Here is a 26,344-nt window from a genome sequence, read left to right on the forward strand (position 1 = left end):
GGACAAGAACCCAAGATGACCATACAGATCCACAGGGGACATAGTCACACAAAAAAGCTCCCCACCAGGAATGAGTTTGCTGAAACGTCCCACCCAATATGTGGCTTCCTTTGCACAGTAAAACCCACTTTTAGAGACAACGCCAAGTGCAAAAACAACCAATTATGGATTGATTGTTTGATTGCTCTTGTAAATTAAGCACTCCAATGCATCTGAATGAATATGTAAGAAGTGCAATTATCCACTCCCATGGTGAGAGCAGTTTGCCGCTCTTCTTTCTGCTAGAGAAATAAGTGGCTGTGTGTGCATCTTAAGCACAAAGAGCAGACTCCAGGAAAGATGAAGACACATAGATGAGATATTCCTGCCTGAAAATTCACCCTTTAAAAAAAAGAGACACACTCTCTATGCTCAGTGCAATTCAGTATACAACAGATGGATTTCCAATGGCCACATGTAACTTTACTTTCAATTTTTAGGGTATATTTGAATATTTACAAAATCCATGTGGAGAAAAGCTACATTCCTAAAACCAAGAACAGAGTCCAGGAACTATAAACATAAAATGGGGCTAGTGAGGGGGTAAAATGATAACAGCATTTGCAGCAACATATGTATCATTGCATTCTGGCCTTTAGTACAGAGGGAATTAATTTAATCTTCTATAACGCAAAGGAAGCCCTCCCTTATTGGCTTGCTGCTTTGAAATTATTGAAGTGCAGCACTGATATGAATGGGAAAATACAAAGTGCAACAATTATTCTTAATCTTTTGTGAGACAGAAGTAGAATTTAATGATGAGTAGGAGTTTGACAGAGGAAACTTTCTAGGATGGGGCAGAAGGACGAAGCTAAAAAAGCCCAGATGGGGCTTGTCAAATAAAGAGAAAAGCTTCTCTAATGGTTTCTAATTACACGAAAGGCAAGAAATTAGACATAGGGAAAAATGCCTTCCCAGATCAGCTTCTTTCTCCAATTCCTCTGAGAGAGTCCAAAGAAAATGTAGCACCTGCCCTTGTTTAACTGTGCTCACGGTGCCATATTATCTGCTAGCATCACGTGTGAAAACAGGATGTTGGCAGCCCTTGTTTCCATAACCGTACTCTCATTCTCAAGCAATCAGCACTTTGCAAAAGCTGAGTCCAAATCAGAAGGAAGGTGGTGAAGTTTATTACAGAAACCAGCATGGAAGGATGTCTTGCATAAACACCAAAGATGCAACGTAAGTGAGCTGCACATCTCAAAACACAAGTCTGTGGGCTGCGGAAGAATGAATCATCCCCTTTCCTGAAGCCCCTGCCGAAGTATGGAATGAGCGGGCACTACCGATTGAAGCTCTTTATTTCTCAAGAGCTGGGCACATGCTCCATCTCATGCAACAGCTGTAGCAAAACTTGTTGGCTGGTCCTTCTTTGGGAGTGGCACTTTTCGCCCCTTGCTTCTTCAATATTGGCTCCCCCGCTGAGGAACAAGCTCTCTGTGTGAGGCTATTACATTCTTGTTGCTGTGGGTGTTTAAATGAGGAGCTAAATATTTCGTTTCAGTTGACGTATCTGTAAAATTATCTGCATCAGTCTTTGTAAGTATTGATGGTCATACTGGTGTGTTTATTGGACTGATGAGCTTTTAACTATATATATTGTTATATGTTGTTAGCTGCCTTGGACTCTTAGGAAAAAAGGTGAGCATAAAAATAAAATCTCATTCTAAGCTATCCTCTCTCATTCCAAGTTGTGGCTCAACTTTTCTATAACATACGAGTCTTTTCTATAACATACGAGGCTTCTCAAGAGCAGTATTTTAGACAACATGCACTAGAAACCATCAAGAGCCCACTATGGACTCTTTAGTACGGTTAGATAAGCGAGGAAATGGGGGGGGGACCATTTGTGTGAATCATTTATCTGTTATACCATGGCAGCTGTTATATTTTTGTCTTAACTTATAGTAAGTTCTTATAGCTAATATCTATGGCGGATAGCTGGAACAGACCCTAAACATTCCTATTTTTTAAATTAATGGTTTCTTAAGAAATGTATATTGCATCTTAGTGCAATGTATCATATATAAAAAGAATGTCCTTTTTCAATGTAAATATTTTTACATAATTGTTTCCTTTTTTTCTCCCCTATATCCATTTCCTCTTTTCTGTATCCCTATTAATAATTTTTAAAACAAAATAAATATTATACAATGAAACCACTATGGGAAAGAAACACATGCAGCCTGACATCTGTAAAAATGTTCAGGATTTAACCATGTACTATATCCAGATAGCCACAACACTTGCAAAACCAAAACCACCAACAACAAAAACCCCATAATACAGACAACAATAAGAAAAAAAGTAAGATGGATTCAAGGTAATTGGGCACCAATAAGATTCAGGTGGAATTCCTTTTGTGAGTTTAAAGAAAGCAGTTATTCTTCAACTTGCAGTCTAGTCGAAAACTGAAAGATAAAGGCATGTTCTTCTTCCCTTGATGCCTTTCAGTCTGACTTCTGGCCTGATTATGGGACAGGGATGGCTTTGGTGATACTGGTGAATGACCTTACCTGCAAATGAACAAGGTGCCCAGTTTATTCTATTAGAGCTATAGGACACATTAGATAGACCGTATCATACCTATGGTTTTGGAATAATAGCATTTCTCTTTCTATATTGGTTGTTCTTCCTTATGCAGCTGATCGCGGGAGTTTCAGCACCCTGGTATCTAACATATGGCATTTCCCAGGGTCCAATGCTTTCCCTTCGTTTTTCATTACTTATAGGAAACCAAAGAATGAGATCATCTGGAATTTTTGCGCTGACTGTCGTTGATACACTGATGACAGCCTGCTTTATATTCTTTTCAAAATCTCCAGATACAGGTGTCCTGCCTCAGTGCCTGGTGGTTTTAGTAAAACGGATAAGGGAAAAGGCACAGCCCTTGAAAGTACATTGAACTGCAGCTGATTAGGGATGGGCACAAAGCACATTTTTGCAGTTTGGTTTGTGCTCCGTGGCTGAACCACAAACTGAACCATGAACTGATACATTGGTTCATCAACCAAACTGGTTTGTATCAGTTCATGAGCTTTTTAAAGTTTATACCCCTGCTTTCTGCTCGCCATGGTTTACACGGGGAGCAGAAAGCAGGGATTTCCAAACATTTGAGCACCACTGCTCTGCTGTTTGGTTTAAATGGCTCTGAGCCTTTTAAACCAAATAGTTGAGCTGTTTTTCATGAAGAGTGGAAAGCAGGGGGTAAACCCGTGCTTTCTGCTCTTCATGAACTGCCACAAACGGCATCAAAATTCATGGAAGTTTGTGAGTTCTTCAGTACACAAACATCGCTTTGCAAACTACGAACCAGCCAAAATTTGTGATGCACTTTAGTTCATCAGCCAGTTGATGCCATTCCTACAGCTGATGCAAAAACATGGTGGCCCACCTCCTAATGGATACGGGATGCATATTCCACTCTGCAACAGTTACACTGGCTGCCCTACCTACTTCAGGGAACACATCAAAGCACTCTTTTCAATCTTTAGATCCTTTCACAATCTACGTATCTGAAGACTGCTTCTCCCTAGCCCTGCTTATCACCTCATATCTGCCCTGGCTGTAGTTCCTTCCTTCTCAGAATTTTGTCTTCCACAAGGTAGATGGACTTTGTTGGATCCACCTTCTGGAACAGCCTTCCACAAGAGATATGTGGATTTCCTTCTCTAGTCAGGTTTAGGAAATTATGTATGGCAGCCTTACTTTAGAAGGCCTCTGGCAATTAAAAACTTTGTGCTGCTTTGAATCACACTGTTGATATATTTGAAGGTTTGTCTGGATAGTTTATTATACTGTTTTACAGCTGACTTATTTAATTGTTTTGTTCTTTTGTTATTTTTATCGTTAGCTGCTTTGTGTGAAGAAGAGGTGCAGTAAAAAAGCAGGAGGACAACGGCAGAATGAAATTCAACCTGCATGCAGTTTATCTCAGATGAACTCTGTTCTCGCACAGGGGAGTGAAGGAGAAGAAAATAATGAGTGGCTTCCGAAAGTCAAGCAGATCCTTCCCATTCTGCACTCCCACAACCCAACTCACCGTTCAATGCGTAGTGGCTTAAAGAAGCGGAAACGTATGAAGTCACCCGTGGTGGGGGTAAATGCCCAAAAGAAATCTTCTCTCATATATGCTTTCTCCAAGGTGAAGTGCTGGTAGGTTTTCAGGCTGGTGCTCACCTCTGCAGGAGGGTTGACGTGTTCTTTTCTAAGAGCTTGTTTTCCAAAATCTTTGTCCTGAACACACACACAAAACATAAAAGCAAAGCAATTTTATTTAAAACATGCAACCCGCTTTCATGGAAATGTTCCAATTTCTTAGCCCTCCGTTCACCATTTACTCTCTTCTCTCCCCCGTATCTATTGCCAATATCACCACCACCCACCCTTATTGATTATACATGAAGTTTTATCTTTGACTCTTCCTGTCTTTTGCTCCCAACATGCACTCTGCTGCCAAATCATGTTGCTTCTCCTTGTACAACAGACACTACCTGCTTTCCTTCGTACTATCAGGATGATTAAAGACCATCTGAAAGTGCCTCCTTGACAGTCCCATCTGTGTGCCAAATTCATACAGCAAGGATGCTTAAAGAGGAATTCTTGGTAGCTAGCACAAAGTGGAGAACTTACTTTCGCCTATAACTCCATCAAAGGCAGATCCAACGATCAGGGTTAAGCAAGCATGAGTACTTTAAAGTTAACTGGGCACTGTGGAGGAGGGATATGTTTTATTTTTTCACCTGTTGTGGCCCCGCTTGGAATCCTTGGAAAGGGGGCAGGGGAGAGAAATCAATCTAAAATAAATATTCCTTGAGATACCGGGTCTGTTCTGCTCAATTTTAGTTTGCTTAAAGAAGAGAAAGCATTTTTTCCCCTAAGGTAATTGTTCACCTCCCAGAAACAGCCCTCAAGAATCTTAACACAAGCCCTCCACGGAACAGTGTTAGTAGAGCTTCCCTCAGCAGTACAAGGTTTAAACGGATTGCAGTAACTATCAGGTCAAGGATTCACATGGAGCCTCTGCCCCTCCACTCAGTATCATTTTCTGAAGCACACTGTGGCTCTGAGGCTTTAAAAGCTGCTGCAACACATAGCTAGCAAATGCTTCCTAGCCACTATTAATCAGAGTCGATACCTGCCATGCTCCAGTTCCCCTGCCTCCTGACCCAGTGCCTCCCCTTTCCTTCCAAACCATTTAAAATTTCTTCCAGACGCTGTCAGTGAAGCATCCACTCCCTCTGTGCAAAGCAGTGCAGCTGACCTCCTTTCTCCAGAGAATACACCTGCATCAGAAGCACCTGCTCTCTCAGCCTCAACTGTTGCACAGATTCGAAAACCCATTACATTTTACATAGAGATCTATTTGACATCCCAAGATACAGCTTGTGGGGACTTACACATACCATCTGCCTACAGGTTCACTAATCAAGGACAAACTATATCTGGCACACAATGAGGTATCCACTGAATCCCGAGCTTAAAGAAAAAGACAGCTTCTAGCCCTTATGGGAGGGGAGAGGTGACTGAAAAGGTTGGCTTGGCCTGAAGAGAATCCAGAAAACAAAATATAGGACTTGAGACAACCAGCCAACAAGAGAGTGAGCTATAGTACCTTTCCCCTCTTGCTGGTGCCTGACAAAACTAATATTTTATTTATTACAGATTCTGTCTTCCTCCAAACAGGTTAGGGGGTTTCAGGTGATCTCCCATCCAGTTACTGATCAGCGCAAGGCCTGCTTAGCTTTACGTCTGGCACCTTCAGACCATGACTGCCCATCCCTGCATCAAGCCCAATTTTTGTATCATTTTTGTTGTTGTGAAATCCTATCCTTAGGAGCAAGAACAAATTAAACTAAGTAAATTTACACAGATGGAAGTAGTTTACCCTACACATAAATTTAAGCACATAGCAAAAAAGTTCCTCTCAAACATCAAGCCTAAGGAGGAATTCTGTGCAATTTGTAAAGTTGTATAATGTAAGGTGAACACAGGTGTGACCGGTGTACCTAATAAATGTATCTGTTTACTAGTCTCCGGATCTCACTAAAATTAGTCTGTCTGATTTTGATTTACTTTAAGAGATTACTATATTTACCCAGTTTTCCCACACCCAGTGGGCTTCTAAATCCTGAGTTTCTCTTGTTCCATTAATGGCTGCTTCTTTGCCACTGGTTACCCACCCCCCATCTTTGCAACTTCCTTTTGGAAGCCTTTTTTGGTATTGTATTTTCTTGTGGGGGAGTGCCAGCAAAGTTGCTTTTATGCATCACTTACCATTTCAAAGTTCTAACCTCACATAAAAATGTGCCATGTCTCACATTTTGGAGACGCTCGGAAAGCAGCAAGATACCTCTTTGCCTTCTGAAAGTGTGTCTTGGGAATGAGCCTCCCCCCACCTCAAGCTCAGTTGGAGAGGAATGATGAGGCCTGCCCCTGCAATCATGCTGGGCCTTGAAAGTGCTTGAAGCATCTCCAGAGCTCAGTGTGTTGCCAAGGACAGGACCCTACTTCTCCTCTTGGGGTAGGCAGGGTCAGTGGAGAACACACATTTTGGGGCTGACTATGAAGACCAGGCAACATTTGTGGATCCCTGAATTCTAGTTGTGTTTTTCCCCACACTCCCTCAAAGGAACCAAATATGAACTTTTATGATGGCTAATCAATCACTGGACAAAAGGTAAAGAGCATAAGTTTGCCCCCATTCTGTCAAATATCTTGTTAAAACAGTCACAACAACTGTTTAACTAAATGTAGCTATCTGTAGCACTTAGTCACAATAATTCTCACTGTATCTACACTGGTTTTCTTAACTTCTAAAACTGATTTTTCTCATTGAAGTGAAAATGAAAACAAATTCAGACAGAGCCTACAAGCACTGCAGCAGGGTCAGTGGAGAACACACATTTTGGCTGACTACGAAGACCAGGCAAAATTTGTGGATCCCTGAATTCTAGTTGCGTTTTTCCCCACGCTCCCTCAAAGTAACCGCAGGGTCAGTGGAGAACACACATTTTGGGGCTGACTATGAAGACCAGGCAACATTTGTGGATCCCTGAATTCTAGTTGTGTTTTTCCCCACACTCCCTCAAAGGAACCAAATATGAACTTTTATGATGGCTAATCAATCACTGGACAAAAGGTAAAGAGCATAACTTTGCCCCCATTCTGTCAAATATCTTGTTAAAACAGTCACAACAACTGTTTAACTAAATGTAGCTATCTGTAGCACTTAGTCACAATAATTCTCACTGTATCTACACTGGTTTTCTTAACTTCTAAAACTGATTTTTCTCATTGAAGTGAAAATGAAAACAAATTCAGACAGAGCCTACAAGCACTGCAAGTATCCATCATTTACACAAATGTTATGATTGGTTTCTTCATACAATGCTTAAGATACCATGTTCATGGCTAAAATGCAAGCAAAGGGGTTTTAAAATATGATGTGTGCCACAAAACCCAGTTGCTGCAGTGTGTGGTGGAAGACTTTTTTTTTTGCTTCCTTTGTTTATTAGAAAAACATCTTACACATTTGTTACAAACTGAGGAGAAAATAAAAAAGTGAGACTCATTTTAGTAACCACCTTAGGTAAACCTCAGAGACAAAAATTCAGCTTGACTGTTGGCCATGCTCCATATCATCAGTGAATTTTGTTGTTCCCTAGCTGCAAAATGCAACTTGTATATAAGAATGCTGATGCAAACTGCCATTCTTAAAAAAGATTTCTCTGCCATTGATTCAATGGCTGCTTGGGCTAATCACATCTCTCATCCCTTGGCTGTAAAATGGGAGTATTAATTGGTTGCCTTCTACAGGACCAGGTTTTGTGCAGTTCCTTCAGTGTATGTTAGAGTCTGAGAAGCGGGGAACCCACAAAGACTAGCAGGGGTTGCCTCATTTCCCCCTGTATCATCCCCAACCCCGCACTGTTTCCTCTTCCTCTTATTGTGGCAGCCTCCATATAATTTCACCTATTCCCTGCTTAATTCTTTCTTTCCCACTCACCAATTTTTATTTGACCTGCCCCCTTACTCTTAACTTTATACTGTCTTTCTCTCTTATGGGGACCCAAAGCAGCTTATATCATTCTGCTCTCTTCTATTTTATCTCCACAACAACCCTGTGAAGTAAGATTTGGCTGAATTATGGGCCCAAGGTCACCCACCAAGCTTCTATGGCAAGTGGGAACTTAAACCTGGGTCTCTCAGATCCTAGTCTGACACTCTAACCACCATACCACTCTGGCTTTCAGGTTTCTCTCCTTTCTCTTCCCTTGGCAACCTTTCTGTGGTAAAAGTTTGGCCAACTTGCAAAAGTTGTGTGGTAGCAAGTCATTCAAGTGAGTTGTATGGCAGCCACTGCCAGGCTTGACCAAGTTGCATGAATTGTACAGAGGCTGCTATAAAGCCCACTGAGTTGTATGGAATCAAGGTGTAGCCACTGTCACACCTCTTGAGTTGTGCAAATTGCATGGTAGGAAACTGCCTGGTGGCTGCTGCTGGGCCTGGCCCTCCAGGGCAGACAGAAAGAGAAGCAGGGGTGGAATGGTCGGGCAAAACAACCTTGGAAAGAGACCTGCCCTTCCCCCTGCTTTTTATTGAAATAAACCAAGCTTTGCAGGCTTGGAATATTGTACTGGTTGCTTAGATCTCTGAGTAAATCACACAACCCTCAATTTTGCCCAACTCTTGTCTTACTACTATTTATCAAAGGCAGCCCTTCCATTCATTTTTTTACCCCAGCAAAGATTAAATTTGCGTATGGACAAAACAAAATTCATGTCAACTGTAAACAAACCTATTAAATAATATAATATTTCTACAAAATTAAATTTTAAATCAGTGCTCTCCATCTTGATAGAAACTTTCTTTCATACTTTGTGCCCGCAAGATCTGTGCTCCTCAGAGCAAGCTGCGACTATCTGGACAACTCAGTAGCCTCAAAGGGCCCCAATGTGAATGGATATTTGCACAAAAGAGCAGCTAGCAAGAGAGAAATACCACATAGTAAAAAAAATGCTCCAGTATCATGTCATACTAGGTTTATTCTGCACAGCCCACTTTTTATCTGTTCAATATATTGGATTATTTCTTTCAAAGGAGCAGAGGTCGATTCGGGGGGGAATGCGGGGGATCGACGCTCCCCCGGGTGAGGTGCGAGGGCGGGGCAAACAACGAAGCCCCGCCTCCTGCTTCCAGCCACCCTGCTTCCGGCCCTCATTCAGCCAGGAGGAGGCAGGAGAAGAGGGAGGGTAAGTTGCTTCCTCCCCACCTCTCCCCACCCCTGCCTGCCTGGGGCCAGGGAGGGCCTTGGCGGGGCTTCCTCACACTCCCGCCGGCCTTGCAGGTCCACCGCCGGGCCCCTGATGGTGCTTGGCAGTGGAGCCGCAAGGCCGCCGGCGGCCGGGACCGTTGTGTTAGTCTGTTGCTGCAAAATAGTCCAAGAGTTCAAATAGCACCTTTAAAACTAACCTTTAAGACTAAGACTAACTGAGTGGTGGGTGTGGCCTTATGACACACTTCCGGTGATGTCAGGGGGTGTGGCCTTATGACACACTTCCAGTGATGTCAGGGTGTGTGGCATATGCTAATGAGTTATGCTAATGAGTTCCCCTAGCTCTTTTTCTACGAAATGACCCCTGCAAAGGAGCTTTAGTTGAAAGTTAACAGGATAAGCTGTAAAGACACCCAAGTAACTAGAAACAATGGCATAATACAAACAAAGCCAAGATTTATTGGTCTCTGCTTTTATCCCTTCTTTATGAGGACTAGGAGCATTTTTTTACCATTACTCTTAGTTGATAATCCACTAATTCCCTGCTCCCAATCAGGGCTCCACAGGACAGAGCAAAGCATGACTTGTTCATGTCCCTGTTAACTTCACCAGAACACAATCTGGCACTCCTTCCAACAGAAAAAGGCTGATCAACCCCAGAGACCCCTACATCACCCCAGAGCCCATTATGACAATCTCCTGTTTCCTGATGGAAGAGGTGCTGATGGAATAAGGAAGAAAGAACATCTGGATGAAGGAGTTAGTCTTTGTTCCCTTCCGCAGGCACCAAACCAATCTGATCCTGAGTCACATAAACTGAGTTTCATTTGCACAAAATTAAGAAAGGGTTCTTCTTCACACACCTAACCAAAAACTTCCTTACGTTCATGTAGCAGAAAATGGGAAAAACACACCCTCATACACATGCAGGGAGAGAGAAAGTTTAATATGGTGATATTTATCATCTATAAATTCATGGGTGTCAAAGCCAAAGCCACTGCTTTCCTGCTTGGGAAAGGCAAATAGGTATCTTTTCACGGATTATACAGAGAGGAACTGCATCTCTCTGCTCCAAGGGCCCTTTTTAACCGTCTCTAATTTATGTGTGGACACATGTACGCGCGCACACACACAGAGCTCACCATAATGACAAGAAGCATTTATCTATAAAAGTCAGTGCTTCAAATTCTGCCATGTCTGCAGTCAACAATCATTATCCAGGGCCAGATTTATGCAGATGATTGGTTCGTAATGGCTTGCATTGAGCTTTATGGGATAAAGTATTCATCCACCTGAGGTGCTGTCTTCCGCAAAAGGATGGGAGACACTGGGAGTGATCCTAAGCAGGTCTATGCAGAAGTAAGTCCCATTTTATTTGAAGGGGTTTACTCCCAGGAATGTGTTCATAGGAGTGCAATCATTGTGAGGGAGAGGAAAGGACTGGAATTCTTCACCCTGCCCCCCCCCATCCCCACAGGGGAACTTTTCAGAAATTCTGACTAATAAACCTATCAAATACATAATAAAATTTTTCATTCTGTCCACCACTTTATACACATTTTGAGTTTCCAAGGCTATGACATCACAGACTCACTTTTAGCTTCTGTATTTTGCCGGCCAGGGAGGAGTGGGTTCCCACATGTTGGAAGAGCGAGGGTTTGAAGCGGATCCTCAGATTCGCTTTCTGTCTATCACAATGTTTCTGAAACAGTAAAAAGCAGAAAATGAACTCAGGGTTTCTTTTTCCAGTTTAGGAGGGGGAAGCCTGAAGTGGGGAAAAGAAGATGGCTAACCATTTTCAGTGGGGCTCATCGGCAACACCAATTTCTCAACTGCAGAGTTATTAACATTGTTGGTGTTATGAACGACAGCTGCTGGAAGCAAAGCGCCAGAGCAATTATTAGCAATAGTTATTAGTGACGAAATTTCCATAAATCAATGGGCTCTCGTATCAGTTACCACCACAGTCAACACTTGATGTGTTGTGCCAGCATTGGTATTACATTTCTGTAACTTGAGACTAATCATCCAACACCTGAAGAAGCAAAAATGGACTTTTCTACAAGTATTTACATCACCAACAAGGATTGCAGTGTAATGTTTTGTATGAGCTACACTGGGGAAATGTCCACTACTTGAGAATGAACAGCAGGCTCCTGTACTCTATACAACCTTAGTTCACGTATCTCAAATCTTTCCATTTGTGAGACAGTTAACCAAAGTTGGAAACACAAATTTTGTAGCAAACAAAAAAAAAGGGTTATTTGAACAGAAGCAGTAATAATAGGACTACAGATATGAAGTTAATTTTTAACACTGAACTGTTGAATAGTATATTATTATTATATACATCATAACAAATTAACTGTAGACAAAATTAATTACATTTAAACAATAATATCTGTGAAAATATTGTATTTCTCTTCAGTGTATGCAGGAATTATTTTTTTTGTAAGGCTGCAGACTGAAATCTGCATACTATAGATTTTGAGTGAGTAAAACCCTGTCTTAAAAAGCACTTCAATCAATAAAAAATTAATAATAATTTTAAATAAATAAAAATTAATAATAATAAAACACAGTGGTTCCTGGGCTGAGGGGTAGGGCTGTCCGGCGTTAGTGTCAGCAACTGTTATGCTCCTGGTTCTGTACATGAAACCTCAAGAGGAATGTATTGCCGACCTTCAGCAATCTGTGGATCAGGATGTGGGAAGGAGGAAGGACAGAGGGAGTGTGATTTTCTAGAGGGTGTAGGCAGTCAGGAATGCATCATTAGTATTAGATTAATAAAACAGCTGTCAAAATAAATTGAGATGTTCCTCCCTACTTTTTCATTAACATTCAAAACACTATTTTATTGACTTTTTACAACACTGTTCTCATTTAGCCCAGCTGCTTCATCTTCTCCCAACCAAAAGGGAAAGACGGATTTCTGTGTTAATACTTTGTTTGTGCTATTAAGAAAATGTTAGCTAATTTGCTGCACTTTTTGAACATTTCTGCCCCACAGCTGTGATCTGGAGAATTAGAAAGGCATGTTCTCTGTAACCTAAATATGAATATGTTCAGGTGCATGCTGCAAGCTGGACAGCTAAAAAAAGCGCACAAATGCATTAAAAACACATTACTAACAATTCAGACCAAAGATGTCACTGAAAGGAAGGGGTACACAGATTTTCATGCAATCTCCTTGAGGCATCCTTACAGAAAGAGAGGTCCAATCTGCAGCCAGTTTGGTGTAGTGATTAAGTGTGTGGATTCTAATCTGGGAGAACCGGGTTTGATTCCCCACTCCTCCACTTGCACCTGCTGATGTGGCCTTGGGTCAGTCACAAGCTCTGGCACAGCTGTCCTTGAAAAAGAGCAGTTTGTGTCAGAGTTCTCTCAGCCCCACCTACCTCACAGGGTGTCTGTTGCGGGGAGGGGAAGGGAAAGGAGTTTGTAAGCCGTTCTGAGACTCCAAGTGCAAGGCAGGGTATAAATCCAATCTCCTCCTCCTCCTCCTCCTCCTCCTCCACTTTTTCATACTGTCTGCACTTCGGTTGCTTTAACCATGCAAAAGCACTGGAAATATTACTGATCTAGAAAGGTCCCTCATTGCTCTTCTTCCTATTCCATGTCCTTCGTTATTGAAGATACTTTTCACTTCTAAAAGTAATTTTTTTTTAATGAAGCAGAGGACAGTGTGGCCCCTGAACCTCATGCCAATTCATCTTGTTAATGCAACTTCCTAAATTGCCTAGCAAAATCTAAACCTTTCCACTTGACAGTATACGTTACTTCATGGTCCTATCTTAAGCTAGTCTCTTTCCCCACTTCCCTTGTATGATACCAAATGCAAATATATTAGGGTGAGTAAAAGCAGAACATCAGCACTGATGAAGAGAAAAGCTAAACATTTAAGAGCTTGTGCAAACTCAGTAGCAGAGTATCCAAGGGCAAGTGAAATGTGCCAAGAAGACCATCCACTAAGTGGGTCACTCTTTCAAAAGCCTCTTAAAAACCTCCCCCTTTGCTCTACAATTCTCTAGTACTATAGTCTTCCTGTCCTAACTTTGCTATCCCCTCCTTCTCAGGGAATGGTACATTGGATGCATGTTTTTAGTGCCAAGGTACGTTAAATGAATCTTTCACTGAGCAGATCTTCTAAGGTAGAAAGAGTTTCCTTAAGTAACTAAGAACAGAAAAACAACAACAGAATTCAAGTCTCCCTTGTAAACAGAGAAATTAAGTGTTTTATGAACACTTCCCTGCTGTCCTACTCCCAACAGAGGCACCTATTTAACAGGTGCAGAATGGCCCTTCACAACAGCCCTGCCTCGGGGCAAAAGGCTCCAGGAGCTGTGCATGTCCTGCAGCATTTAGGATTGCCCACCTACTCCCTGCAGCCCAGTTCTACATTAATCCCCCTAATCCAGCTCTCATCACTTTAGAAAATTAAAAACCTGGATCCACTCACAACATGCTGCTAGCAAACAGCTCACCTCAGCTTCCCACATGAAACTAAGTGGGACACTGATGTTGAATGCACTCCCACTTTTCCTCTGGGTGTTTTTTAAAAACTATGCAGTTATGAAATCAACAAAAAAGGAGGTGAAATCCAAAGTTAGTTTCCAGGCAAGGATAACAGCCAATATCCAGAGCAGGCAAAGCTCAGGCTGAGTGAACTTTCAATCAAGGAGACCAATCCTACAAGATCCCAATTATATTCTACAGAGCAGAATTTACAAGAGCAGAATTATTCATGCAAACAGTGGGAAAGAGAGCCAAAAATCCATGCTGGAACTGGGTTATGGTTTTAAAAGGCAATGCCTTCGATCATTTCACGATCCCCTAGACAATGTTACTGAGAGGGTGGATGGACAGCAGGGCAGGACACACGGGTGAGCCTGGATGCACAGTGATGCTGAAACTCTACTATACTTTCAAGGCCTTATATATAAGAAAAAGCACCAGCAGGACCTTATAATCTTGGCACAGAATAATGCACAAGGCAAATCCTGACCTTGCCTAGACCAGCAGGAGAGTGTATGCCTTTTCTTCTGTAGAACAGACCAACTGCCACACCTCAGGCACAGATGACCCACAGTTCCAGAAGAACTGAAAAGACAGCATTCGGGACAGGGAGAGAATACTGTGTCTACGTGAAAGCACATTTTATTGCTCAGTCCATGCTGATCCCTTGATCTTCTGCACCGGAAACAGAGGTGGCTGCAGCATAGATCACACTGAGGGTGCAATTAGACAAGATCTCTAGCTTGGATCCACTTGTAATTTCCATGGACAGAAGGGATTTCTATCTCTAAAGCATGACTGCTTTGTCTTCCCCTCCTGCTGCCGCCCAAAACATCCCTGATATGACTCTGAATTGGACACGAGACCCTCCAAGAACATCATGAGGAGGACATGGGGAACTTGCAAAAAAATAATAACTTTAGGATTGAATACCACATTTTTCAAAGTTACTAGCTGCTGCGGGGGCAATTTAGATCAGGGAAGGAGGATTGAAACCCTTTCACCTTTCTGTAATATAGATCCCTCCTGCCTGATCTGCAGCTTCTTCTGTGGCCTATCTTCCCCTGTGGGACAAACTGCACCTCTGCAGGGGTAATTTAAATTGGGAAAACTGCACAGGAGAAATCCAAGGGCTACTATTACCCTTTTTCAGCATCCCATTGTCACCTGTAGGTTGGCTCTTAGTGTGGACTGATTTGCACACTGCACTCCCAACAAAGGAAATGTGTGTCTCCAAGCCACACTCTGCTTGCCTCCGTACTTCCAGTGGTCAATACAGGGGGGTTGCTGGGGCAAAGCACCCCATGTCATCTGCTGCCATCAACCATCCCCCAACACAGTGTTTAGACCTCTTCTGCTGTACCACAAAACCCCAAAAATCTTGTTGGTCTCTGTGGAATCTAGCTAGTCTACTGCAGTTCAACATGGCTACCCACCAGAAACCATAAAACTGCTTCTGGCCAAAATGCCTTGCTTGCTGTGGCAACTGCTGCCCTCTCCCAAGAACATATGCCCAGGCAGAACAAGGATGGTATGTTTGATAAAAGGTGGTGCTGCCGCCAGTGGTCACTGGGCACCACTGGGCAGCCTAGAGCAGCATCTGTCCCTGGGCAGTAAATACTATTTATTACAAATAAACAAACAAACAAAAAAGTTAAAACAAAGACATAAAAGATTCGGCTGGACTGCTGCAACCTTCTACGTCTCCTTGGAATTGCTGTTACATCTTCTTATGCTTTTGGGGGGAGGGAGACATTCTGAGTGCCTCAGTGCAATGCAAAACAACCGTCATCTCAACAGTGTTAGGACTTCTGTTGTTATGGGTAGCATACCCACATGCAACCCAGAGTCCAGAGACCACTAATGGCTTTCAGTCATCACAGAATTACATTCCTTCCAACCAAGCAACATCTAGGAAGGGATGCTGGCATTCACTGAAATGAAATCCCTGAAAACAACTCAAAGTGGTATAGGTCCATTAGTGGCTATTAACCATGGTGACATGAATGTACTTGAATGTTCAGAGGCAGTGGCCCTCTGAATACCAGCACTAGGGGCCATAAACAGGAAGAGGCTCTGAGCTCCATGACTTCTTTGGAAGCATTCCGAGGCATCTGCTGGGCCATTATGAGACCCAAGAGGTAAGACTGGGTGGACCATTGGTCTGATCCAACATGGCTGCTCTTATACTCACTCTTTATTAATAAAAACTTAGTTTAAGTACTGTGGATTTACCCAGTACAAAATTTTGGCCATTGAGCCCTGACCTGGATAGCCTAGGCAAGTCCGATCTCATCAGATCTTGGAAGCTAAGCAGGGTCAACTCTGGCAAGTACTTGTATGAGAGACCTCCTTGGAATACCAGCAGTCAGGAGGCGGGGGCAGGCTTTATTCAGCCACCTCTCTGAATATCCTCCAGGCCCCCAGTAGGGGTTCAGTCACCAGAGGTCGCCATAACTCCCAAGTACACACACACTCACTCACACACATGCATGTATAAAAAAACCAGCTACTGCAAATGCCCTTGTGAAACCTAGTGTATTTTCGGTAGCTGTTATGAAAAAGATGCATCTTCATTACAGTAGAATGAGCCTATTTCTTGTAATAAGGAATTGACTTACTGCATCTTTCTCTGGGTTGCAGACTTTCACCCAAAGAATGTGATCAAGCAGCCAATCAATTGGCTTGTCTTTGTAGAACATGAGTATAAATTCCACAATCAGACTGAGATCCAGCGACTTAAACATCTTCCCTGAAACAACATTTAAATGGAGAAAAGGTAAGCAGAATCATACAATTCACAAATGCACTTAAGGAATTATATACTGGATAAACAGCAAACAGCTTCCTTACCCTCTTCTAATGCATCGAACAGCACACTGCTAGAACACCCATACACTATTGCAGTCCTTACACCTGCCCCTGAACTAGGAAGACCAAAAGCTACATTATACTTGAGATAGCATGCTGGCAAAATAAACTTTGGGAATACTTTGTACTCAGTCGAATTTCTAAGAACACCTTCGAGGAAAACACAGCAAGTAAACAAAAACTATTCCAAGTGACTTGGTACCCTATATTAGAATATCTGGCAAATAGTGGCATTGTACCAAAAAATCCCTATTATGAAAAATTGTTATATTTTTAAATCATCACATGATATATTTCTGTATGTTTTTTTAACTCCAACCTTTTAGTTACGTAAAAGAAACGATTTCTTGTTTAAAAATGTTCTCCTATAGTTATGTAATGTTATATCTTGTTGATATATGGTTAACAATTGTAGTGTTGTCTGTTTGTTTATATATGAAAATAAAAATAATAAATTGGAAAAAAAAATACTTGAGATAGCAGCCTTGGAGCCAGAAGAACATTTTGAGGCAGGAGCACATGCTATATAGTTAAGTCGCCACTTTCCAGAGGAAAGAGCTTTACAGCTAAGGAGCACATATGCTCAGGCACAAAATAATGTGGTGCTGATTCAACTTGCACAACTTTTGAAACAAGCAAGGGAAATGGTGAGCAAATGACCCTTGATATATGTTTTAGTAGGGCATGGGAGTTCAGAAACAGTGGCCAGAATCAAAATGGAATACAGGCAGTGCAGCAGCCATACTTGACAGGCTAATTTCAAAGCTCCCCCCACCCCAAAGGAATGCACAATGCTGCTCATGCTGCTACATGGATGTTTCCTGGTTCAGATGCACTGGTGCTATCTAACTTGTTGCTGGCCAACTGAGTGGCAGAAAGGGTTATTTTTTTTTATTCAGCTATAATCACCGAAGCATTACAGGACTTAAGCAACTATGTTTCCCATCTCCACAGACAAGTATGTACAAGAACAACATGCTGCTCTCAAAACTGTAATAAGAGTCTCTAATGATGCTTGACCTGTTTAACAAGCTACATCAATAAACCATTTATGTCACATAAAAGGCAAAGATGGCTTGCATTGCTGTATGCTCTATGGGTTGGATCCTAACTTGCATTAACAGAAACTGAACTTTCCTCATTTCTCCTTCCTCCAGCTGTCTCCTGCATACTTCCAAAAAGCCTTGTTGAGAGTTGGGGACTCTCCCAACAACATAGCATGTGGTACCAAAGGAAGGGTAGCAATGAGAAGGGGGAAATCAAGAAAAATCCTCCCTTCTTCTTCTGTGAGCAGAGCCAAGTACAGCCAGCCTTGGAGCCAAGCATTCTCTGCTCACATAATGGGGGGGGGGCTGTGTCACCCAATTTTCTTTTCTTTCTGCAGTTCCCTTAAAACACGCTATACTTTTCAGGAGGTTTATCCCAATGCACCTCAGAGGCTGTGTGGGGCACGTGACGCAAGTGGCTACTAAGGAAAGATTTGTTTCTCGGCACCCTTCTGTTTGCACTAGTTAGCACTGAATTGTGTATGCTCTGAATCATGCAAAGAGAATACACAAACCAACACCAGTTTGCTTTTATTTTTATGTCAGAAGGTATATTATTGGAAACTTCTGTTTGACATTTCTTGTCCTATCAAGCTATTTTTGGCATGCGCTTTAGCGCTGTATCTTTGACCAGACTGTCCCTGTAAGCAAGATGTATCTAAGGATAAGTATTTGCAAGAAAGGGGATCTTTTACCGATAAATCCAAGCTGAGAGAACTCCAGGATCATCCATTCTTCAGAGGGTTGCTGCAGAGCAAAGTTCTTCATTGTACTGAGATAGTTTGGTTTGGCTACAATATCATCTTCTAGCTATAAAACAAACAAAACAAAAACTAAAACAAAGGAGACACCAGTGCCTCAGCACACATACACTACTGAACAGAAACACTAACTTTGAACATGCAGCTAGTGAGGAAGAAGGAAGATGCTCCTGAACAAAGGAAAAGACTTTATTACAGAAAACAAAAGCCACCACTTTCAGCAGCTTCTTGATCTTTTTCGCAAAGTAAAATAATAAATTAGTCAAAGTGAATTACCTGCAGAACATATTATTAATACTGAAATAATCAAACAGAGCAGCTATTTGTCTAGCCACTTTAATTAGTCAAACACTGTAAAATGGATCCTGTTAATTACAAAAGATGACCCACACAACATGGCACTGGCAGCAATATACCAATTCCAGAGTTAGTGCCGATCTTTCAAAACTACAAAGCATCAAAGCTGGTATGCTTGATTTCTCAGTAAACTAACTTACAACAATCTCCAGAAGGTTACTATAATCCTTTCTTTCCTCAGCTAAATCCAGGCAGTTTTCATGTAGCAACAGAAGCAGGAATCCCAAAAGAAGTTTCAGGTCTAACCTCAGAAAGATGGAGTCAAAATTACTGAGCCTTCCTAGAATGGTCCCTTATGATCTCTATCACAATAAAGGAACTAAGAGAATGGTCACAACCAAATGCTGTCTTTCCCACTTTTATATCAAAGGTTTCGATCCTTGTGTTTCATTTAAAAATCCACATACAATATTCCATATTTGGAGTAACCGTAGTATATTAACTTTGGACAATATTAAAACTTACCTGCACATAGTAAATGCCTTTGGATTGTGCATACATCATCAAAAAGCAGTAATCTAGGTTCTGTTTTGTCCTCCACCTATAAAACAAAGAAAAACCACAACTAAACACAAGGCTGAAAGATGCTACATTGCAGGAAGTCAATGGCTGCTTTCTTTGGAGTAATACCACTAATTCCACAGAACATTCAGAATCAAGAATATCCAAATTCTGAAACCCCAAAAGTTACAGTGTAGAGTCATCCACAGTACACAGACCAGGTGTCCTGTTGTTAGCTGTCCAGAGGAACTGTTTGGCCACTAAGGCATTATACAAGCACTTTGCCCTAGGAATGTTCTTTCAGAGAGTCTCTTGCAACTATGTTACGATACATCGGTGAAAATTAATGAAATTGTTGATACGTACCTGTTGAAATAACAGACCAAGAGTCGCTGCTTTTATCCACATTTGGAAGAAGAATAGTATCGAAATGGTAGAACATTCTGGAGATCATCATCAATTTCACCAATTTCAGCTGTCTTTGTGCATTTACATATGCAGATTTTTTTGTACACATTTTTGTATAAGAATTTTGTGATTAATATTTTCTAGCGCAATTACTTCACCGTTTCTTACTTCCTTTTTTCGGTCTGTTCTGTGACTGTGACCATCATTTTTGGCCACTATGTGAGACAGGATGCTAGACTCGATGGACTACTGGTCTGATCCAGCAGGGCTCTTCTTATGTTCTTATGTCCCTAACTTTTTTGAACCTGTGAAAATTTATGGAATTTTCAGAATGGGTAGTAAGTACCTACAACAAAATGTTTGTGGGGGGAGGGAACCAAATCACAAAAAGGCTACAATGGATCCTGTGTTCAAAATGTTGAAAGGTTCCTCAATATGTTAGGAAGATACATGCTAAAGCTTCCTTCTAGAGATAGCTGTTTCCAAATAGATGGTCCCTGCAGACATAAAGATGATGCTTCCTGGGCTCTTCTGAAATACCTCCAGCTCCATTGGAGGAAAGCCTGGGAAGAAATGCTGTGAAGAAGAAGCAAATGGGCTCCAAGAAGAAGAAGAAGAAGAAGAGGAGGAGAAGATTGGATTTATACCCCGCCCTTCACTTGGAGTCTCAGAGCGGCTTACAAACTCCTTTCCCTCCCCCTCCCCACAACAGACACCCTGTGAGGTGGGTGGGGCTGAGAGAACTCTGACACAAACTGCTCTTTTTCAAGGACAGCTGTGCCAGAGCTTGTGACTGACCCAAGGTCACATCAGCAGGTGCAAGTGGAGGAGTGGGGAATCAAACCCGGTTCTCCCAGATTAGAGTCCGCACACTTAACTACTACACCAAACACACTAGCAGCTGCCACGGTACCCATGGGAACCATACTGAGGATCACTGGTATACATGTTCATTATGCCAGCTATTTATTTACTTGTTGGGGGGGGGATTTATTTATTGATTAAATTAGATTTGCTAGGCCACCTTTCCCTATAAGTAGGGCTCAGGGTGGCTTACAACAAAAATATACAAATTCTCAAGTCAAAATCTAAATTAAAACCAACCAATGAACAACAGTAGATAAAAGCAGCATACATATACATTACAAGATGGTGGAAAGGATTTCAACTCCCCAGCCTCCCTGGGGGGGGATGGGTTATGAGGAATGGGAGTGCCAAAAAGTACCCCGTCCGCTGTCCTTAACCAAAGGCCCAGCTGAATATCTCTGCCTTGCATGCCCTGCAGAAAGGTAGTAGCTCCCACAGGGCACGTATGTCTTCCGGCAGAGAGTTCCCCCAGGCGGGGCCAGGGCTGAAAAAGCCTTGGCCCTGGTTGAGGACAGCTGGACTTCTCTCGGGCTGGGGATCACCAGGAGGTTCTTATTCCCTGAGGTAATGCTCTTCCAGGGGCATACTGGGAGAGGCGGTCCCAAAGGTATGTAGTTCCCTGCTAAGGGCCTTTCAAAACCAGAAACTTGAATCAGATCCGGTGCTCCACTGGAAGCCAGTGCAGCTTACACAGCACTGGTTGTATGTGTGTTGTCTGGGGGGTCCCGGTAAGGACCTGCACGGCTGTATTTTGGACCAGTTGGAGCTTCCAGATCAGGTGCAAGGGCAGGCCAACATAGAGCGAATTACAATACTTTCGTCTGGAGGTGACCGTTGCATGGATTACTGTGGCCAGGTCGGAGTGAGACAGGTAGAGAGCCAGCTACCTAACCTGGTGCAGTTGGAAAAATGCCAGTCTGGCAACCTTCGCAACCTGATCTTCCATGGGCAAGGAGGAGTCCAAGGTCATGCCCAGGCTCCTGATGGTCTGTGTCAACCCAACTGAGCCCCCCCCCAAAAAAACCCTGTCATACTTGGATTCAGTTTCAGTCGACTCTGCTTTAACCATCTCACCACAGTCTTCAATCCATTGGCTAAATTCCCAGGAATGGTATCTGGCTGGTCACCCATCAACAGAAATAGCTAGGTCATTGGCAAATTGATGACATCCCAGCCCAAAACTCTGCACTAGCTGGGTGAGGGGGTGCATATAGATATTAAACAACACTGGGGAGAGGAGTGCCCCCTGAGGAACCCCACATTCCAATGGGTACCTTGGGGACATTGGCCTTCCCAGTGCCACCCTCTGTCCCCGACCATGGTGAATTTAAGGCAGTGCCGCTCAACCTGCGTCTCAGAGACAGCCACACTCACAGCAACCAAAAGAGCCATATGAACACTGCATGACCTTTGCACCATCCCACCAAGCACACACACAGAATAATATAAGAAATAACTATTAATATTGTATGTAACTACACCTTTTAAAATTACTGGAATATTTCTGCATAGGCAGGATTGTCTCTCCCTACCACTGCTGGACCTTAGTGAGCTCCTGGGTATCTGGACTGAGGGAAAGGTCTTCCTCCTCTGCTTCCCACTCTCTTCTCAGTATAAGGTGCAGCAGGTTGGGTGGGAGAGTGAGACTGCCAAGGTGCCCACAGGAAGACAAGTAGGCTATGGAGAATGGAAAGTACAGTCCCTCAAAACAAAAAGCTATGTCCACCTTGTTCTTTTTTGGGGGGGATCGCTGTTGTGGAGGTTCTGTTTCTCTCTTCTCTGCAGTCAGTTTGCTGTCTGACTGGCAGTTTCCACAGTGCTATGATGAGAGAACCCAGAGGCTATGGGGGAGGGTGGTAGAGGATGAGCCCTTCCATCCGTGGAATGAGGCCCAAAGCTTAGGGAGGCTTATAGCCTACCCTTACTCCAGTCCCTCCAGCAGCAGCTGTTTCAAGGTAGGAACCACCTGCCAATTACAAGCCCTACTGAGCAATTACCTTGCTCACTTTCCTGGAACACGAGAAGGGTGTCACATTGGGGAAGAGCCACAGGTAGCATGTCTAAGAGCCATATGTGGCCCCTGAGTGAGCATCAATGGTTTAAGGCAGGGGTGTCAAACATGCAGCCTCCATTGGCTGAGGCTCCTTTCCCTCCTCGTCCCCTGGCGGGGAGAGAGGGAAAGAAAGGGTGACAGCTTGCTTTGTCAGGCTCTCTCAATCACACAGCAGAGCTACTGAGCCAAGCCTCTCTTCCCTCTGTTGGCTGAGTTTCCTCCCCATCCTCATCCCCTGGGGAGGAAGAGGAGTGAAGGGAAGGAAAGAGCAAGAGCTTGCTTTGCCCAGTTCCCTCAATCACATGGGAGAGATACAAAGCACCTTTAAGACCAACAATGTTTTATTCAAGGTATGAGTTTTTTCCTGAGAGAGACACACATACACGCACGCACATAGAGTTTTGTTGGGCTCCTTATGCCAGGGCTCTCTTGAGTGCAACTGGGCTCCCCTCCTCTTTTTCACTGTATTCATGCCCTCATGATTCAGTCTTTCTCAGTAGGAAAGCAATGTGAACTATTCAGATGAGGAATAACAACAAGCCAGTGAGGTGGATTAGGCTGAGAGTGTGTGTCTAGACCAAGTTCACCCAGCACATTTCCTTTGTAGACTGGGGATTGTGAACTTTGACTTCCCAGATAGCAGGCTGATACTGCCCACTAGAGAGCCAGTTTGGTGTAATGGTTAGGAGCACGGACTCTAATCTGGGAGAATCAGGTTTGAGTCCTCATTCCTCCACATGCAGCTGCTGGTGTGACCTTGGGTCAGTCTTAAGTTCTTTCAGAGCTGTTCTCTCAAGGGCAGTTCTCAAGAGAGCTCTTTCAGCCCCACCTACCTCACAGGGTGTCTGTTGTCAGGAGGGGAAGAGATTGTAAGTCGCTCTGAGACTCATTTGGGTATTGAAGGGTGGGGTATAAATCCAATCTCTTCGTCTTCACTATACATGGCTATCTCTCTATTCTTGCACTGCCTCAGAGGAGTTGTAGTTATTTCTCTGGGAAGACTATAGTTTTGTAGACAAACACATGGCCCTCAGTCTGTGTCAGGATGCCTTCTCATGTTCTTTACCAGCACATGAAGCAACTTATGTACAAAAGGTTGCAATGCCCAGCCATTTCATGTTTTTCCCTGGGTCCTAGGCTCAGAACACTGAGCATGAGATTTCTGTAATGAATGTCAATAAATCAAAAGTAGGTTTGCAACTTACAGATACACACCTGAACAACACCTGGACAGCATACTCAAGATTGCTACAGCACATTATCTCCAGATTTTGATGCAATAATTCAGAGCAAGAGGTGTCAGATATTGTTAAATAAACAAAATATTGCAAGAGTGCTAATGTTTTAAGCATGTTTTATTTTAAGTTTTTTAAAAATCTTTGTGCTTGTGTCCTTTATAAAATTTATATCACCACTACCTGGCATATCCTTCCCAGCCAATCATCAACCTACCTTTATTTCCCCCTCACTCTTCAGCTTTCCACCCCCCACACACCTGCAGCCTCTCCCGTGCTCTGAAGCCCTGACTGCTACGTCACATTGGCTGTCATACGGGGGCCACCTCAGCAGCATATAAGGATACAGAGCCCACCATTTTCTCCAGGGGAACTGATCTCTGCCATCTGGAGAGCAGTTGTAATTTTGAGTGATCTCCAGCCCTCACCTGGAGATTGGCAACTATGGTTCCCCAGAAGGGGTCTATGGCTTTGTACCTGTCCAAGGTCCCACGCCTCCTGAAACCTCACCCTCTCCAGGCTCCATCCCTCACATCTCCAGGAATTTCCCACCTGGAGTTGGCAATCCTATCTCCTTCCCAGCCAATCATCAACCTACCTTTATTTCCCCCTCACTCTTCAGCTTTCCACCCCCCACACACCTGCAGCCTCTCCCGTGCTCTGAAGCCCTGACTGCTATGTCACATTGGCTGTCATACAGGGGGGTCATCTCAGCAGCATATAAGGATATAGAGCCCACCATTTTCTCCAGGGGAACTGATCTCTGCCATCTGGAAAGCAGTTGTAATTCTGAGTGATCTCCAGCCCTCACCTGGAGATTGGACACATTTTACCTCACAACAGCAAACTGTTTAGAATGTTAGCGGCAAAAGCCAATCAAGTCGCATATGCAAATGACCTCTGTGTTCCGAGGCAAAGGCCAATGAGGCTGCATATGCAAATAACCTCTGTGTTCTGACTGGCTATGGGGTGGAGAAGAACAGCAAACTGTTTAGAATGTTGGAGGCGAGACTCAAGCAATGCAGCCAGTGGATAGGGACAGATTCTGAGTGACACATCAGGGCGCCAACCAATTCCAGAACGTGTGGAATGTTCTAGAGAAGTGCCACCACCATTCGGCTTTTATTTATAAGGGAGATACTGTCTCAATCATTTCAGAAGAAACACCACATAAATACATTAAATAAATGAACATTTCTTCAAACTGTGACTGGCTTCCTCTAGTAGAATACATATATTTTTAAAGAGACAAAGAAACACAGGCTTATTATTTAAACTACAAAAAGCAAAAAATAAGAATTTCTCACATCCTTTTGTTTTCTTCTAAGCAAATTTAAAATTCCCTAAGAAGCAAATGGTATAAAGCACCAGTCATCTCCTCAAGTATTACCTGACTCTCTCCTTGGGGTCACCAAAAGATTCTCGAAGACGTGAAAAGTCTGGATAAAAATGCGGAGAAGGGGAAATGACTTCTAGAAGACCAGAATGTATTTCGTTGGGGAACCTAAGAAAGAGAAAACATAGAGGTAGCCAATCATCATAAAAAGGAAAATGCAATCTAACACAAGTGTTTAATAGTCTAAAAATCATGGTATACCACAGGGCCAGGCTACACTAAAAGCTCTGGACAAAGCCTCCCTAGGAGCAACTGCACTTTAAGATTTTGTTTTACAGAGAAGAACATCAGCAGGGGCATTTGTTGCCATTTTCAAAATGCCTCCCCCCTTCATGTTCTTAAAGCAGATTTGTCAACAGGACCCATACTTCTTTTGAAAGATGCCCCAAGGATGACTTTTTAAAATGTTCTTCTTTGTGGATTACATACCAAATCCTCTGATAACTACAACATAGATCTGAATCTAAGTTTAGCTCCATCGTCTAGTTAATCCTATTAATCACAACCTAACCTTTTAGGGCCAAACTAAATAATATGTGTGATATGAGTAGAAGTCACACATAACACTGAGGAACTAAGATTCCCAAGCACTGCAGTCACTGATTCAGCTTGGGAGCATGGCAAGGGTGGGGGGAGAAATAACTTCAGCCTTCCCCCCCCATTCCATTTTCCTGAGTTGAAATGGCTGCAGGGCCCCGGTTTGCCCCATTGTGGGGGATTCACTGCAGCTGAAGAGGCCCCCAGATTGTTTGGGATCCCCAACCCAACTCATACGGCATTTATAATCTAGTTTGGCCCTCAGCCTCTGTGGCACCCTACCTAAGCAGATGCAACCTAGTGTCCTGGCCCCACTGCTGGACCTCCTGATATCACCTGGTATTTTTGGCCACTGTGTGACAGAGTGTTGGACTGGATGGGCCATTGGCCTGATCCAACATTGGCTTCTCTTATGTTCTTAACATGGAAGCAGAGATTACATCAGGCATTTTGTAGAGTTCATAAACCAAGGGCGGGGGGG

The 26,344-nt window shown here is 43.0% G+C and overlaps 1 protein-coding gene across 2 annotated transcripts in view; it reads right to left on the bottom strand.

Moving 5' to 3' along the window:
- The window catches only part of MGAT4B (mannosyl (alpha-1,3-)-glycoprotein beta-1,4-N-acetylglucosaminyltransferase, isozyme B), a 143,597-nt gene that overhangs the window by 13,465 nt on the left and 103,788 nt on the right, over window positions 1-26,344 (bottom strand). For both annotated transcript variants that reach the window (XM_015411076.1, XM_015411075.1), the window contains exons 6-11: window positions 25,321-25,434; window positions 19,332-19,407; window positions 18,444-18,558; window positions 16,453-16,583; window positions 10,911-11,018; window positions 4,082-4,275 (exon numbers count right to left, since the gene is read on the bottom strand). In XM_015411076.1, the coding sequence (XP_015266562.1) occupies window positions 4,082-4,275; window positions 10,911-11,018; window positions 16,453-16,583; window positions 18,444-18,558; window positions 19,332-19,407; window positions 25,321-25,434 (738 nt within the window). The remainder of the gene's footprint in view (window positions 1-4,081; window positions 4,276-10,910; window positions 11,019-16,452; window positions 16,584-18,443; window positions 18,559-19,331; window positions 19,408-25,320; window positions 25,435-26,344) is intronic.

Source organism: Gekko japonicus, unplaced genomic scaffold (genome assembly GCF_001447785.1).
Source record: "Gekko japonicus isolate JY-2015 unplaced genomic scaffold, Gekko_japonicus_V1.1 scaffold699, whole genome shotgun sequence".
NCBI lineage: Eukaryota > Metazoa > Chordata > Lepidosauria > Squamata > Gekkonidae > Gekko > Gekko japonicus.